General features: G+C 38.8%; 1 protein-coding gene across 4 annotated transcripts in view; it reads right to left on the bottom strand.

Moving 5' to 3' along the window:
• nAChRalpha4 (nicotinic acetylcholine receptor alpha4) overlaps nucleotides 1–17400 on the bottom strand; it is a 136289-nt gene that overhangs the window by 86573 nt on the left and 32316 nt on the right. For all 4 annotated transcript variants that reach the window (XM_046620918.2, XM_046620920.2, XM_046620919.2 and 1 more), the window contains exon 2: nucleotides 2122–2166. In XM_046620918.2, the coding sequence (XP_046476874.1) occupies nucleotides 2122–2166 (45 nt within the window). The remainder of the gene's footprint in view (nucleotides 1–2121; nucleotides 2167–17400) is intronic.

Genomic DNA, 17400 nt, shown 5'->3' with positions numbered 1-17400 from the left:
GTTACATGTAACTCGAAATACCTTGCTATTCAACAACTGTGCCACTCGCTTCGACTCGTTCAGCAAAATCGACTCGTCCTTGAACGGTCGTTTTCAGGCAGTGGAACAGGTTTCATGGGTCCATAATCACCTTCATGTTGCTCTTGCAGAAATATTACAGTCACGTGTAATGATTTGATTTTCTAAACGCTCCTCTTCCGCGTGACGTGTATTGTACACGTAAGTACATCGAAGCACCTGACTCCCGGATTTTCAACTTTTATAACACGAGTTCCCATACCGCACAAGGCTCTGAAAGTGGGCGAAAATTTCTCCTCGCGAATTGTAGACGTGGCGGTTCGGGATGTCCAGTCGTAGACCAGCCTTCATCACTCAAATCCGAGAAGGATTCGATGCCATAATCCATCTCCACCGTGATTTTGCTCAATTTCTACATCAAAATGCGTTACATACCAGCATCATGGCAGCCATGCAGTCTGCGAAATCGAAAAAGCGGATGGTGAGGTTGCAGGGCATGTGGCAGTAAAGGACAGGCTCGAACCCATCGATCATTCGTTTTCGTAATTTGGATACCAGTTCTACGACGATTCCGGCTTCCGCCGGTTCAAGAATGATAGAATATCATAATCGGATGAAAAATGCCAGAGTCGAGGGGTCACTCACTGGGCAAAAAATGGCGTACACTAATTACCTACAATTACACAGATCACAAATTTATGAAAGTGATTACAGGGCTTACAGACTTATAACAAAGATCACAGAGATTACAGATATTACCTGAGATAAGATAGAGACTTGAAAAAGATATCAGAGAATAAATGAGATTACACTAACCTGTGTAGACCATATTACAACAGTGGTTAACCCCTCGACCACATTCTAGTCATTTTGAACGATCCGACTGTCAAACTATTTTTCAAATTGTTGACGTCTTTGTTTGTATGTTATTCAAATTTGCTGAGCGTAATTTCTTTGACGTAATACAGGAATGCTGATCCATTGGTGTTCGCTATTACTGGAGAAATTAAATATGACATTGCCGTGTATTCTTCAAACGGTTTTGTCTCCTTGCTTAAGACTTTTGATGGAAAGACGTTACGGCCGATTCATCCTTAAGGCAATTAGCGTTTCACTGCTCCTCCTGTCTCTTAACGTCGACGAGTTTCTTCGATAAAATATAAACGGCAATGAAGTTATTGTTTTGGTATCACAATACGCACTTACGCTCAGGTATACATTATTCATCATCGCTACATACTCTTGACGCAGTTTCTGAACTTTAGTGAATTATTCATCCGGTGTTATAGATATAATGTATACAAAGTTGGCAGTATTACCTCGATGCCGACGTGTTCTCCTGAACAACTGCACACATCATGAATTCATTCGAAGCGAAAACGCGACCTTTATACATTTGAATCCGTAGCGAGCATCTAAAGGTGGGTGTATGATATATTTACGTATTGCGGCTGAAATTGAAATCCTTTCTACGCGATATCGTACTTGAATCTTGACGTTGTACCAGCTTACGTATACAGTAATGAACCAAATCGTGACATTGATAAGCGATCAAGACTTGTCGATAATCCGAACGAATATTAACTGATGACTGAACGCCCGGAGTTCCGTCAAACTCGCTATTCGAACTACGAAAATAATTGAACGAAGGAAACGGTAGGAGCCGGGAAAACAAGGAAAAGGGGAAAGGGGAAACTGGGGTGTTCGAGGATTCGACTGACGCGACGTTGAGGGATGAAACGTCGTTCCAAGACGTGCCTGGCATCCATCCTTCACCTCTCACTTCCCGGGAATGGTTCATCTTCGGGATTATACCGGAAGTGGAAAAAGGGAGAGAAGAACGGCTGTCATTTTTGGACTTGGTCCAGATGAGAAAAGGGAGAAGATAGAAGAAGCCGCGACCACGCCCAAATTAATTAAACCCATTATCATCCCCGGCGTCCTCGGAGAGGAGATCGAAAGTGAGAATTGGTAAGGCTTAGGATTAATTTAAGACTCACAATTACGGCATGCATCGAGAATCTGACAATTGTTTTTGACAATTGAAATTCAAACATCGAAAATGAGGTCCAATCATCTCGTCGAGTGATGAATTTTACTCACCTGTTCCACCCAGAGATTCGTCGTCATGATCTGGTTCTTCAGATTCTGAAACACACGAATTTTTCAAATTTTGATCAGTCGGATAATTAGTTAATTTTTTTATTTTTTAATTACCACCTGAGAAACACAAGATTTTAACTACCTGATTATCGGTAAAAGAGAAAAATGGCTGATTTAAGCTAGACAGACTCTGTGATTAATTTAACGTTACAACATTTCTCTGAAAAGACAATTAGGTTTGGTTGCTTGAATGTTCTTTTACTGTTTTGAAACTATTATAGGCTAGAGAAAAAGGAATGTGAAGAAGTATAGACGCATATGATTGCAAATTCATCGAATAAAGTTTGCCGAATCGACCGATCGAATCTTCGTCGTGTTATTCTTACCAAACAATTTTAACTTGTAGGAAACTCGTTTTTCACAATTTTTTCGTTATAATAATAATCCATCAAAAGAAGATCTTGCGAGGACTTGCTGAAACTGAATCTTGTGGAATCTTTTCTTATCAAGACTGTTGGAATGATTCGTTTGCATAAATTTACATTCCACGAATAGAAATAAATCATTGGTGAAACTTTGAAAAACAGCGCGGCTACAACCGTCAAGACTCGATGAAAGAGAAATCGAATTTCCTACCATGGCCAGATTACCTAAAATGAGTAATCGAAGCTAGGTGATCGCAACAAAAAAAAATTCTAGTCACGGTTACCGTGCAGTCCAGAAGCATTTCCATGTTACTACTAGAGCCGAAAAATCAAGTTCCAGATACAGAATGGAAATGAGTTTTTTAGAAGTGACCAAAAAAATGTAGGATGTGTTCTTCCTCTCGTTTTGTTTTTCTTCTTCAATGTCATTCATACAGTATTTTATTGCATTTGTTGCGATAAATTGATGTTAAGGTCCTGTCAACCTGAAGAAAATGCAAAACTAAACAAACAAACTCAGCGTTGCAATTTCCATAAAATTTATTAATTGATAACCTGCGGGTATAACGATTACACTGAATAGTTACTCGTGTCAAATTTCCTCCTAATTCCAACAATATTGAAGCCATTGCTGTAACAATGTTACTAGAATCCTCCAGTAATTATAGTAAACAAAATTATTTCTAGCAGGGAAAAAATATTATTGGCAGTTAAAATTGTTGGGGTTGAATTTTGGTTTGTCCAAAGCGTTTCCGAAGGGTTCGAAAACCCTGAACTCACCCTCGGTTCCGCGCGTAATTCAAGCCATATTACCGACCGTTACCAGCAATTACCAGGCATTAACACCACCGGTAATCACTTTGATGACGCGAAATGTTTACCGAGCAACAAGGCGGCTGCGTCGCGTACGCGTTATAATTACGCCTCCCACCCCTTGCCGCAAGTGTTTTAACTCTCCCACTAACAATTTTTCAACACTTTCATCCCTGCCTTCGACGTCAGTTCTCCAAGGTTTTACACATTCGTACACCCGGTAGAATTTTTAATAATTTAAAACTCTGAAGATTAAATACAAATTCTAGCTAAGATCGCTAAAGAGACAGATATTTACATCGGGCCCGATTATGACCATGATTTGGGCCTGGCCAGAAACGTAACGTTTCATTTTGGAACGCCCTGATCAGGTTCAGGGCTGGGTTTTAGACAACGTGGCAGACCCTGATTAGAACTGGATCAGGGCCTCAGCGGGCGTTTGTCTCAGCAAGTTCACGTTTTACTACTTAATTAGACTAAGCCAACGGTTGTTCAGGTTTATTGATTTTGGGAATACCAAAATAGTAGATAGCCACGCTATATTACAATTCACAGAATAATTTTATCACGAGAACGCCACGAACTACCATGACGCCTGGTGGCTGCTCGCGGTACTTGCAAGGTGTCAGTTTTGGTCAGGTCCAGATCAGGCACGTCTAACAATAAGTAGAGCAGGTACTCAGGTACTCAGACATGCCTGATATTAACCTAACCAGGGCTACGTAAAGCGCGCTTCAATGAGAGATGTCTGATTGCAACCTGATCAGGGCGTCGTCAAATTTCTGACCGGGTGAATGTAAAAATAATAACTAAATAGATAAAAATTGAAAAAAATCGAAATCGTTAACTGATTACAAATAAACAACAAAGTAAGAACCGTGAAAAAAAATAAAGAAACAAATAAAAAATCAATGCCATCGGCTTTTTTTCTTCCACTCAATTTGATTACCGTGGAAGCGGTGAAAAAAGGCGAAGATGTGTTATCCGGACGATTTTCGAAGGCTCGTTCGACGGTTGGGAAATTGGAGCCTGCGAGGCACTTTACGCGTGGCGTGTCTAACGGGGCGGGGGGGGTGAATTTGTGGCTGAAAATTAATCCTCGAAAAATTGCGGAGGCATTACGGTGCGTGCAGTATCAAGGCAATTGTCGGTAGATCGGAGGGTGAATGTTTTTTTTTGTGTGATATCGTATATTGCAAAAAACATTGTTAACTGCGATCAATTGCTATACACCGACTAAATCCGGCCCAGCGGGAATTTCGGAACGAGTTATTCGTGCTTGTTTATGACGCGCAAATCTGGGACTCGCCAACTCTGGTAATCCATAATGATCGACTCTCTGACATCTCGACATGACCGATTACTCGGTCGGTAAAGAGATTCGGTCGTTTGGGGAATATTTTTTCAAACAATGTTTACGGAAAACGTGTTGAAAGTATGGAAAATAATAGAATTATTGTTTTATTCCGTGTATCTAGGTGTGTATAATTATTGTTATACGTAGACTGAATTCAATATTTATGAATGTATTCAAGTTTCTATTCTCGATTCATCGATTCAATTACGAAGATCACTCAAAGTGTTAAAATAAACGTATCGACGATACTCTTAGACAATTAACTTTCACTATCTAATTTTCAATATAGAAACGCTAGATGCAGTCAATCTTAGAATGCGACTTTTACAATATAAATATGGATTGCTGTAAAAGTACAGAAGAAATTATGGTACAAAAGAAAAACTTTCGATAAGTGCAATTGATGTAAGACCTCAAGAATTTTATGCAAGAAAGGAATATCAAGGATCACAACAAGTTGGCGACAAATGAAATACTTACGGAAAAAATAAAAAACAAAATACTTGTTTTCTGCAAAAATATGCTTCATTGCACTTTTTTCGCTGGAAGTAAGACCAAGTTGTTTTTACCTCCTTTCCAAACTTTTAAACATCGTTTTGACTCTCATTACATTTCAGGCGTTTTATTATCGTCGCATCGTAATTACTCTGTAATATTTCAGCGTCAACATAACGAATGACAAACTTTTTATAGGCTAACTGATTTCATACAAATCACAATATGCAAATCGCTGCGGTAAATTGTACCGTACATTTTTTATAAAGTACCGTTCGCAAGGTGGATGATAAACGCACTCGATATCCTGTAACAATAAAAATTTCTCTAAAGCGGTAAAAAGTTGAAAACCGACGTCAAAACAGCCGCGAGTTATTTATATATTACCCTGCACGTGACGTTTCATGACCTGGAAAAAAGTTTCCAGGTTCAAATTCAAGAAACTTTTTGTAGCCGCCGCACGGAGTGACTAAATGCAATAATTCCTAGTAAATACGGGAGTCCCGCATTTCTCACCCCCTCCCAATCCCATATATTCTCCAACCCCCCCCCCCCCCCTTAAATTTTCCCTTCCTTCTCAACCCTCGCAAGTCTGTCGAGGGAATTTTCTAAAGTTTCTTCGCTCGAGAGTTTTCAATCGCGGTCTAAACGCGGTTCAACCTCATCCCTTCTCCACCCCACCACCACCACCACAACCACCAAATCCAACTAATAAACCTTCAATTCCTCCACTTGCCGCTTGAACAACTTTCACCTGCACAGGCAAAGTGTACACATACACACATACACGTGTATGTGTGTACGTATAGATTTTAGTTTCTGAGATAGCAATTCCATTCCCGTTACCAGGTACTTGAACAATTTTTCTTTATTTATTTATTTTTTTTTTCACAGTCCTTAACCGGATTTTTGTTTTCCGTTTTCCAGAGAGCTCAATAATTTTCACTCGATAATCTCAGATAGACTATTCGTCCCATGTTTTTTTTTTTTATCAATTGAAAAAGTCCTCCGTAATTTGTTCAAACTTTGAAACTCGAAATTTCAAAATTCTATTTCCTGAATGAATTGACAAATATTTTTTTCACACACGTCCTAATAGCTTCGAGTATTAAATCGGTTCTCTCTGCGTAATAGTTTGATTATAAAGCATCAATCCATTTGGATCCGCAAATGTATTATACAGAGTTTGGTTTATTAGTGTAAGTAAATAATTTGCAAGCGAGAACGGGCGCGTATAATAGCCTAATCCTAGCTGATTATGGTTCGCACAAGCCTGATGAATCGTTTGAATCACAAGTCGATAATGCGAACGTTAACGGGATTATGTATACCTCGAATTGAAATGCATTATGCATGTACAATCGCGGCTAGAGTTCGCAATCCTGACGCTCCTCCTGAAACTAGTCCTTCCAAAAAGCGGGATATGCGTGCGTGTATATATATATACAAAAATGGAAGAAAAAAAAAAACCAACAAAGTAAATGTAATATTAATAATTGTCAGCAATTACTACGGGCAGCAAGTGCACGCGTTTGAGTCCAGCGGTTTGCTAACCAAACTTGTCGAAGAGTGATCTCTTAGGAAGCGAAGTAATGAGATTTTATGTGTTCCAGTTTTATGAAAATAAGAATAAGCGGTAGCGATTGTGAAGTGATAAACTTATTGACTACCTTTCGACTGCAATAATGGAAGAAATTGTCTTTTGACTGGAAATAAACGGTCGACTTCAAGTGTGGAAAAAAAGCAGTGAAGTGACTGTCCGGATAGAAGATAGAAGAACCAAAAACACGAATATCGAGTGTAAAAATATGAAGAGTCATAAAAGAGTGATATATATATATACATACATTTACGATTATCCCGTAGTAACATTAATGAAAATGACCAGTTTTTAGTCAACGAATTCCTGCTCAAAGAAATAAATATTTCAGATCAGTGAAACAGTACGATTAACCCTTGGTGGCACAGCGTCTTATATATACGAGACACCTTTTTTGAATGGGTTATTCAAGATTTGTACACAATTTTTGAAATACCGCTGTCATTTTTTTGCATCACTGGACTTCTAAGATGGTAATGTACATGTTTTAAGTCAGTGCTATACATGAACAAAGTGTTGAAAATGCCTGTTTTTACAGAATCAATGTAGTTGTGGGAAGATTGTGGGGAGTAGAAAACTAGAATTCTGTGATCTTGGGTTTTTGGGGTCGCTCATAACGAACGCGATGTCAAGAAAAGGCGAATCCAATATGGCGGGCTCAAAATATAAAAATTGATTCTATTCGCTCGTATTAGGTCGACCATTTCGAATTTTGAAATTTCTCAGATCTGACCCCATCTTTGAAATCAGTGAGAGACATCGAGAACCTTTGTAGGTCCAATTTGAATGAATTTAACTGCGGGAAAAAAAAAGTATTCTTCAAAGGATCGAGTACAATAAAAAAGAAAAATCTCAGTCGAACTTTAACCACATTCCGGTATTTCAGATCTCTATTTTTCGATGTATAAAATTGCAGAAATGTCGTCGTTCGGTTGTTATTTATGAGTTTCCGGCGTCCCGTACGGGAGCTACTTAACGGTGTATAAAAACGATGTGATGTATCGGTTAAAACTGCGCAGCATGGAGGCGAAGGGAGGGCAGTTTGCTCTGGGCAAGGTATAAATATATCAGAGCTTGCAGCCGCGGAAAGATTGATGCGATTCGCAATCACGAGCTTAGAAGTAAACCTGCCGTGCCGCTGCCAAACGTCTCCGAGACAAATGGTTGCCGCTTTTTAACGCTCGTCGATCCGGTAATTAGAAGCTGTAAGCCGGATGCGCAGTTTCTTAGTTTTCTCTGTTATAAGCAGAAAGAGATTCGGTCCATCCGTTTCAATTCTTTGGTTTCCAATTGTAATGAAATATTCGATTAGTTTCGTGGGATTGCGAGCAAAGCGAGCGCTTGAGGTTGAAATTCGATCCATCGTCAAAGGTTAAAGACTTTTCTATTCACTTGCCAAAGAGAGAGAGAGAGAGAGAGAGAGAGAAACATGAAAATCGGGAAAGAAAAAAATGATTACTAAATGTAAGAGATGTACAAACCGTCCAAGAATATTTTCTCCAAATTCCAAGTGAATCGTGAAACGTATCGCCGATTGAAATGGTGAAAGTTATTGTCAATGACAATGGTTCAGATTCATTGATTCTGACGAAAGAAATGTGCAAATAAAACTCGATCTACGTACTTTCGAATAAAACAAAACAAGAATCCATCTCGAATGATTGGTTGTTGAGGTATAAATTCGATAAATTCAACAACTCTTTCAGCCTTTTTTATTCACACACTCGTTTATTACAACCCCTAAAACACCAAGGTCCGAACGTTCGGAATGTACAATCGACGTGGGATCGATACTTCGGTGTGTCTGAATTCTCGGTTGAATTTGTGTAAATTGCACGGTTGAACAAACACGACGAATGTATGCGATCAGCAAACGATGCAACGACTACCGCACGCGCATATATCCGTCAGCGAACGGGTTTTCCGCATTTCCTTCTCACATAGTGATTTTATAGTCCTGAGTGCGATTCGCTGTACTGTATTTTCCGCTCTCGTGTCCCCCGCGAAATTCGCTTCGTCACTTTGACCGATCGTCAATAATCCCCGGCATCCGGAAGTCGCTGCGGTGTTTCCGGTGACGGAAGACGAAGGATACTGCAGGAAAATGTAAACGAGGATTGGAACTTCAATTCCGTCAATTTGGCCTGTTGAGAAATACACTTGTGCGGAAAGGTAGTAGGTATAGTACGGATACAAATATGCGCTGAACGTTACGGTGCGAAAACCATTTTAAACGGAATTTTAAATCGTTTAAAAATTGTCGCGACTACGATTACAATTTCACACGAGTTCAATTAGATTTTGATTTTGAACACGAGCCTTTTGTAATGTGAGATGAGATTTTTTTCACAATGCGTGATATAAATCTTGTAGAAAAATCATTTCGACAAATTAAAATTTGTTCCAATCAAAATTCCCCCCCATCGAACAGAGCTGCGTACAAAAACATTCCGATGGCACGAGGTACTCAAGCTGCGCTTTAAAGCTCCGACTGGCTGATACTCGGGGCGTTTCAGAGGCTAATAATTAATCACAATCAGAGTCTCTCGCTGTGGAAAAGAGGGAGGAAGCGGCATGCAATTATCGCGATAACCCACTTGAAGGTAGATCGGCACGGACGCCTCGCCGGCTGGATTGAGAAGCGGGGTAGAGAACGAGATAGTGTTTGATCAATGAGCGCCTCTCTCTACGTGTTTCCGGGCGCATTGCACTCACTGCCGTGGATATTCAACCCCCGTCTATGATAATACGTGCACGCGATGTCCCGCTTCTACCGATCGCGACTTTTACAACGATGCGAGAATGATGAAAAATAGAACAAACGATAAAAAAAAAAAAGAAAGAAAACAAAAACTTGTTTCAGGCTGGCCGTAAGCCACTGGTCGAATTTCCAGTTTACACATCGAAAAGTCGCTGAATCCGAAGCGTTTGGGGTTTTACCGCGATATTCGATGACGATTTTCATGACTTCGAACACAGAGTTTCTACACCGATTTCAAAGTAGATCTACGTCGCGAATTTTCCAGACAATTCGACAAAAACTTGGACTTCGAACTCTTTACCGAACGTGAGATTTATGCTACATGACGAAAGTTGGATAAATTTTTTACCTCGCTCTGCAAACTTCCAAGACGTAATAATTAAAGCGACGATGCGATCGCTGCAGCTAATTTTACTCGTTAGATTTCGCCAGTCAAATAAACCCGATGCAATCAGCCTCGAAGAACATCCGAATTAAATGAGCGGTAAAAATACCGATCCTTGCAAAGTTTCCACCGTAATGTATCGCTCTCATTTTACGCTGATGTCTGCCGCGTCTTCTCTCTGACGCTTTTCACTCCTCTCTTCGTATTCCGCCCCTTCAATTACACCCACGCCTTAGCGCCATTCCGTCATCCATCAAGCCTGATTAACTTTCCGCCTCATTATTTGCCTGTAAAAATTCACCCACTCGCCATTCGTATATCCGTGAATAGAACGGGACGCGGAATATTTTATCGGAATTGCAGCTGACACGAATGTACGATATATATATATCCGATCCATCAGATGTCGCCTTATTTACACCTGTAACGACATTCTCAACCAAGAAAATTCCAGACACTTTGCGTGTCGCGTTTCTCGCCAAAATCTTTGCAGCACCCTGTATAGTCCAGTCAAAATGGGTCTGAATAAAAAATATTCGGGGTATGGCCGCATTTTTTTGTACAGAGATTTTCGACCCCCGGTAATTCAGATTTGTAGTCATTTTTGAGATGCATAGCCGACGTTTCGCGAAAACAGCAAAATATGAGGTTTTTTGACTTTTCCTCAAAAACTGCTATCGATAGATGAAAAATTACTCGACCATCGTGTAGAGCGGAAGATTCTACATCGAATTATATCCTCACATGTCGGAAACGGAGTCGGATTAACAAATTACGAAAATAGAAATTCTACTTATCGACGGTATTTGGGGAATTTTGTTGAAATAATTTCATTTTTCTTAATTTGTTCGTCAAACTCCTTTTCCGACATATGAGGACATTATTCTAGGTATGTGGAATTTTCCGCTCTAAATTATGGTCTAGTCATTTTTCATCTATCGATAGCAGTTTTTGCTGAGAAAAAAAAAATATTCTACTCATCGACGGCATCTGGGGAATTTTGGTGAAATAATTTCTCTTCCTTAATTTGTTAATCCGACTCCGATTCCGACACATGTGGACATAATTTAACATCAAATTTTCTGCTTTGCATAATGGTCAAGTCATTTTTCATTTATCGATGTCGACGCAACAAATGCAGCCGTACCCCGAATATCTCTTAACTCAGACCTATTTTGACTGGACTAATATGTAATCCGTTGGGGGTAAAGGGGGGCTTGCGAAAAGTAACCAAAAGTCAGTCGTGGCAATTATTCGCGTATCGTTCCCTAGAGTTGAAATATCTTGACGCAGAGAAGATTTAAAATTCTGATACCTAGTTTTTTTTGTGTTTTTTTTTTTTTTTTTTTTTGTAGGGTGGGCGGAAAACGAACGACGGACGAACGTCAGAAAATCTCAGCGCGTCAAGGGTTAGAAATTTACACAGACGCCGTGATAAAGTCTGAGTAATTAAATTCGACAGCAATTAGAATGTCGAGATCAGATTAGAGTCAAGCGAGCTGAACCAGCCGGCTTCTACTACGGAGGGATGACGTAGCATGGGATGAAACGATAATGAATCTTATCGTCGCTCCGACGCCCGACGCGACGGACCCCACCTTCAACTTATAGGTATACAACCGTAGGTACGAAAGCAGAGAGCGACGAGCAGCACTGCAGCTCAAAACGTCCGACGAAATTCACCCGGACTTTCGTATCCGTCGATGTTCCTGATCCTCTTATAAATAACATAAGCCCGTATATTAATTTCACCATTCGCAGCTCGAGAAGTTTTGCGGTGAGACGAGTTTCACGATTATTGTCATCGGTTGCGCAGTTGTACGACATTTAAAAAGCTCCCATGAATTTCGAACGAATTTGTAATTAAAATTAAACGTATTTACCACTAACTAGTTACAGTAATTATTGCACTTGTAAGCTTCGAAAGATTTCAATGTAATTTACAGCAATTTTTGTTTAAATCACAAAAATTATTTAGTCAAATTTTCGAACAATTCTTGGCTTCTTCGTTTGTTCCATTTTCTTTTCCTTTCTTTTTTTTTTCGGTCACAACAGATTCTAACAAACTTTGTACCTTCGAACGGTTTACGTAACTCGACTGTATCTAAAAATAATTTGTTTCGACGTTTAAATGATACTTCACAAGGGTTGAATTCGCGTTTTTTAATTTCTGATGAAAAAAAAAAGTTTTTTTCAAATCGTTGACGCCTGAGCTTGTACCGCTCGAATTAGCCTGGATCGATTTTTATCACGTAGTAGGAATGTTGTTTCATCCATGTTCATCACCAAAGACGCAAATGACTTTGATTCCTGAAGATATATTCAAAAATTTTTTTTTTCCCGCCATCATAACGACTAATTCATTCCGAAGCAAGTGATCAGCGTCCAATCAATTTTTGCGAATATCATCATTATCGTTCCATCAGAAACGGTCGAAGTTACACTGAGAAAAATTTTATTTGTCACAGTAGCTGGAAAAATTTAATAAAACAGGTATCGTTAAAAGACTGTTTGAATGTTGTTGGAATTACGAAAAACGAGGGACGACTAACCATTTTGCGCTGTTGTCGATCCTTTTTTGGTAATTGCAACACAAAATCAGTTTCTGAGGTTAACTACACTTTTTTAGTTAAACAAAGCTTTACGTCAATTTATCGTTGCACAAGCCTTAAATTTTTGCAACAGTTACAAGAAAATATAGCAACAGTGATCGTAACGAGAAAGAATAGTAACGGATAGTAGACTTTCCGGTAACAGCTAGAAAGCTAATTTTAATTTTCTACCTAGAACTATATTTTTCGATTGTGGCAAAAAATGAAAATAGTTAAGGACTGAGCGGTAACCGGAACTAAAAGTTTCTCTCAGTGTATGTGACATGAATAAATGTATGTTGCTTCAGGTAACAGAGGCTCGAAAATATTGTTCCAAATCCGCGACCCATTTCCTCGAGTCGTTCAATCCAAATGATTTTCAACTCTGCTCACTCCTCGAGGAGGATTCCGGCCTCGCCATTTGTTTGACTCCCTTAATCCACGCCCCCTGATAACGGGGTGATATACGTGGTATCACATAACTTTCCAGGCGTTACACGTGGGAGAACCAAAAGAGAGAGAGAGGGAGAGAGTGAGAGTGAGACTCATACGCCCAGACTGGAGTTTAATTAAAACGGTCTTCCGAACTCAAAATTCCCGCCTTTGCCGGCGCGACGTGTTAGCCTCTCTCTCTCTCTCTCTCCTGCGAAGGATTCAAGTCGACATTTTCCGAACCGCCGCGGAATTCTATGGCGGACACTCGAAGGTCTCTTACAGCGACTACCCGCGGAATTGAATGGAATTTTTATGAACCGCTCTGCTAGGTGAAAAAAAAAAGAGAAAAAGAAAACAACCCCCGCGGAATTTCCCGGATTATAAACGAGCGGTGAATTCATTTTCCATGAGGAATCGTCCCCATATCCGAGCGGTTCGCAGCCCGCTTATCATCGCGATAAAACTATTTCTGAACCGCTTTTATAGGGTTTAAAGTTGAATAGCGATATCCTGCAGGAAAGGTAGCGGACATATAACGACGACTGAAAATTAGCTAGGCGATAATCGAATCAAATTAGTCCAATTGTTTGGATGAGTTTGATGATTAATTGCTGTGGACAATTTTACCATCGATAGGATGGATAAGATAAATCAGTTGAATAAAAAATGTTTGTAATAGAGGCGGCGTTTAATTACCGCGAATAAAAAGGGCGAAAATCATTAATTTTCGTTACGCTTGGCGGTCATTTTTCAAGGAATCGAACATTCCACAGGATTCTCCAACGGAGCCTGAAAATCACTTTACAACCTCAATTTTTTAACAATCGAGTTAATTTTTTCAGGTAATACCACTCAATATAAACTATCGCATAGATTTGTCTGCCTGAAATTTTATTTCCGCGGTTCATTCAATTCGTTCTATTGTTGAATATGTTTCATAATTAATTTCCACGCGAATGCGATGTACACACATACGTGTGGATAAGTGAGAAGAATTCAAGGTACAAGTCTTGGGCAAGGAGTGTCGGTAACATGTCGGTAACGGGATCTGTGTTCAGGACTCTCCTTGCTTATCGACTGATAATATGTATATTGTATATTGTATATAATGATGCATGCATTGACATAAAACTTATTGTTAATTATGAGAAAAGTTTGCGAGGAAAATCCGTGAAAATTTCACGTACCGCGGCTTCGAAGCGGGTGTGAAAAAAATTTTCACCTTTAAAGGGGGGAAACGGATTATTGTGTAAATTAAGAAATATGCAAATATGCCTTCGCCCATCAGCGTCGAAAGACATTATACTTGGAGATATTTTCGTGAATTGCCCACCGCGTATATATCCCATAGCTATATGTATATATGCTCGTAATAACGACGGTTATTTTTTCAAGACTGCAATGAATTGTCCCGCGGCAAATCTTTCGTTCGAGAATTGTCGGAAAAATTTTGAAAATTGGGTTTAGATCGTTGTTGTGACGTTAACTCGCGGTCACGAATGATTTTTCAGTGATATTTAATCAAACTTTTCAATCGTCATCGCTAATTCAGTTTTACACATTACACGTCGTAATGGCACTGAAAAAATTGATCTTCAAACAATTTCTTCGCAACGAAATGTTGACAAAAACAGATGTCAGACTTCAGACTGATAAAATGAAATCATTCAAATTTGTATCGACAATGCGCGATGAAAAAGTGTAATAAATTATCATCTCGAAGATAAAAAAAATTAATTTAAAGTGTTTAAACGAAACATTTTCAAAGTTCGTTTCAACCTATGAGATAATAATCTACAAACTGCAGACAAATGTAACGAAAAGTAAATCTAAGGATGGAAATAAATTTTTATTTTTTTTTTTCATTCTTCTTTCCACGAGCTTTGAGAGCGCGATGAGCTCGAAACGATCTCGAAGGATAAGAAAAAATGAAAAAAATCATTCCACATATCGTAGTGCGTAAAGATAATCCAGAGCAGAGCGCAGAAGCCCCTGATGGTATTGTGTGGAGAGGTAGAGCTTGCAAAGTACGGTAGAGAAGCGGAGCTTTATCCTTTTCATTTTCAATCCCTGTGAATCGGCGATGAGGAGAGAATGGAGGAGGAGAAGTAGAAGGAGGGAAGCCAGTTTTAAACTGAAATGTAAATCGGTAGAATATTCCCACCCCATCCCCCTTGCTCCCGGCTGGAGTCGCGGCGTTTCCTTTCAACTTTCGCGCCCATAGAAGCTGAGCGGACCTTGCAGAATTAATGTCGCCCGGTCGTTTTCACAGTCTCTTTGCTCCCGTGTTAGTAAAACCCTTTTCACCCCATCGCAGACGGTTCGCAATGCCGACCCAAATTCTCCAGTCGACCCCGCGATATGAGCTACAAACACGACTGTCACGCTTACTTCCTGTAATTGTTGTGATCACGTTTCTCAGCCCTGGTGATCATGCGTCGACGCCATTGCAGGTGAATAATAACACCGCGTGATTGGAGGTGAGAAAATTTGTTTTTTTTTTTTTTTAACTTTTTTCTTTGTTATTCTTTGTTTCGAAAAAATGGCGGTCTTTAAATATTGAATTCCAAACAGCATTTCGTCAACTACGATTGTATTCAATCGTCAACACAACTTTTTTACGGAATTGTTGCATAAAAATATTTATGTTAAGTCGATCAAATTTTTTTCTTGACTAATATAACTTCATCTTGAGGATGAAGTTATCATAACGTTACTGTAACGATGCATGTTTAGGAAAAATCGTTCATTCACACTGTCCGTTAGCAATGTCCGAAATTTAGTAAATCATGATGGACCAAAAAAAAAAAAACATGCTCTTATTTTTAAAAGCGAACTTGTTTAAAATCATTCTAAAATTCTGCAATAATGTTTTTTTTTCTCTGACGTTTCGTTACGTTAATGTTACTAACTTTAGCCTCAGTGAAATTCGCTGAACATTTGGAATCGCACGTTGAAATGTTTAAATCTCGTTAAATTTGAATAATTCATACAGTCTCAATATTCCACAGAGCAAAGTGTAATTATAGGTAATTTGACGCAGGAAGCTCAACGGTGCAGAAATTATAAACATTTCCATGATTTTTTTGAACGTTCATTGGTTTAAAACTGCGATAATAAAAGTTGATTTTCTTACTTTGAACGGGGAGTATAATTAAGATCTCTCTGTCTCCACCTTTCTTTTTCTTTCGCAATTCTTTCTATTCCTTTTCTTTATCCAGTCGACCGAGCGAAAGCTAAATTGCATTGTATGTTCGAAAAGGATGACGTTGCGTTAAAGTCTTGTCTGATTCAGGTACAGTCCGATAGAAAACAATGTCCAATTGAACGAATTACGAAACAAAGGCGAAACAAGTTCAATTCGCAGGGTTAATCACTCGGATAATCAGGTTGAATTGAGTCGAAACAACGTCCTTCGAATAGATGGAGAAACACAAAGGAAGAAAAAACAAATGCTAGGCATTTAACACGAAAATAGCTCACTAACTTGTACCAATTTTTTTAAAGTGTAAAAAAAAAAAAAAAACTGTTCGTAATCTATAATCGATTTCAAGATATCACAGCTGATTTTTTATACAATTGTATTTATAATTTTTATATTTGAATTGTATTCAACAGATTTTAGTCTCAAATTTTTAATAAGCTCTTCGAATAATGGAAGGAATAATTCATGAAAAATGAATAAACGAATGGCGTATCATGTTGAACCAATACTTAATTTCGAAGTGTGTATATTTCTGTTCATTGATTCTGATGAAAAAAAAAAAAAAAATGTTCGAATAAAACAAACCCCAAACAAATTGAACGATTGCTTCTCGAGATATACAAATTCCAAAAATTATCTGAATCATTTCCCTGGCATACTTTTTGACTTGACGGTACGCCTGACAAATACTCGTGATTTTTATAGTCTGAGGTATCAGCGATGCCCCGACAATTCGATAAGGAGTCGACACCTGGGTCCTGCGTGAAGTAGGGCGCAATTGCGAATTCAGAATCAAAAAAATAATCGAACGCGACTCGATTGAATCGGTAAAAATTAATCGATTGATCGATGACGTCGTATTTTTTTGAAACGGTGCGTACGAAACCATAATTTCGTAAATTTCTGTACTTGGTCTTAATATTAGAAAAGTTTTTCAATTTCAGGTAAAAATATTCACTTATCATAATAAAATACTTAGTAAGTAAGATAATGATAATAATAATTGGTAATTTAATGAGCTATATTGACGTTGCATTGGATCGTTTATGGAAGTAAAAAACAAAAACCGATCGTCAGAAAAAACAATCCAGTCGCTCGATTGATCGAGTTTGAAGAATAATCGATTATTATTGGTCATTCTTGTCAAAAGATCAACGTATGGGTTGAGATATTTTGCTTGCATCGATTGCGAGAATCGGTGAAAATCCAAAG

This window comes from Neodiprion pinetum, chromosome 4, assembly GCF_021155775.2.
Source record: "Neodiprion pinetum isolate iyNeoPine1 chromosome 4, iyNeoPine1.2, whole genome shotgun sequence".
NCBI classification, from domain to species: Eukaryota; Metazoa; Arthropoda; class Insecta; order Hymenoptera; family Diprionidae; genus Neodiprion; species Neodiprion pinetum.
This window is presented reverse-complemented; position numbering and strand designations above follow the sequence as displayed.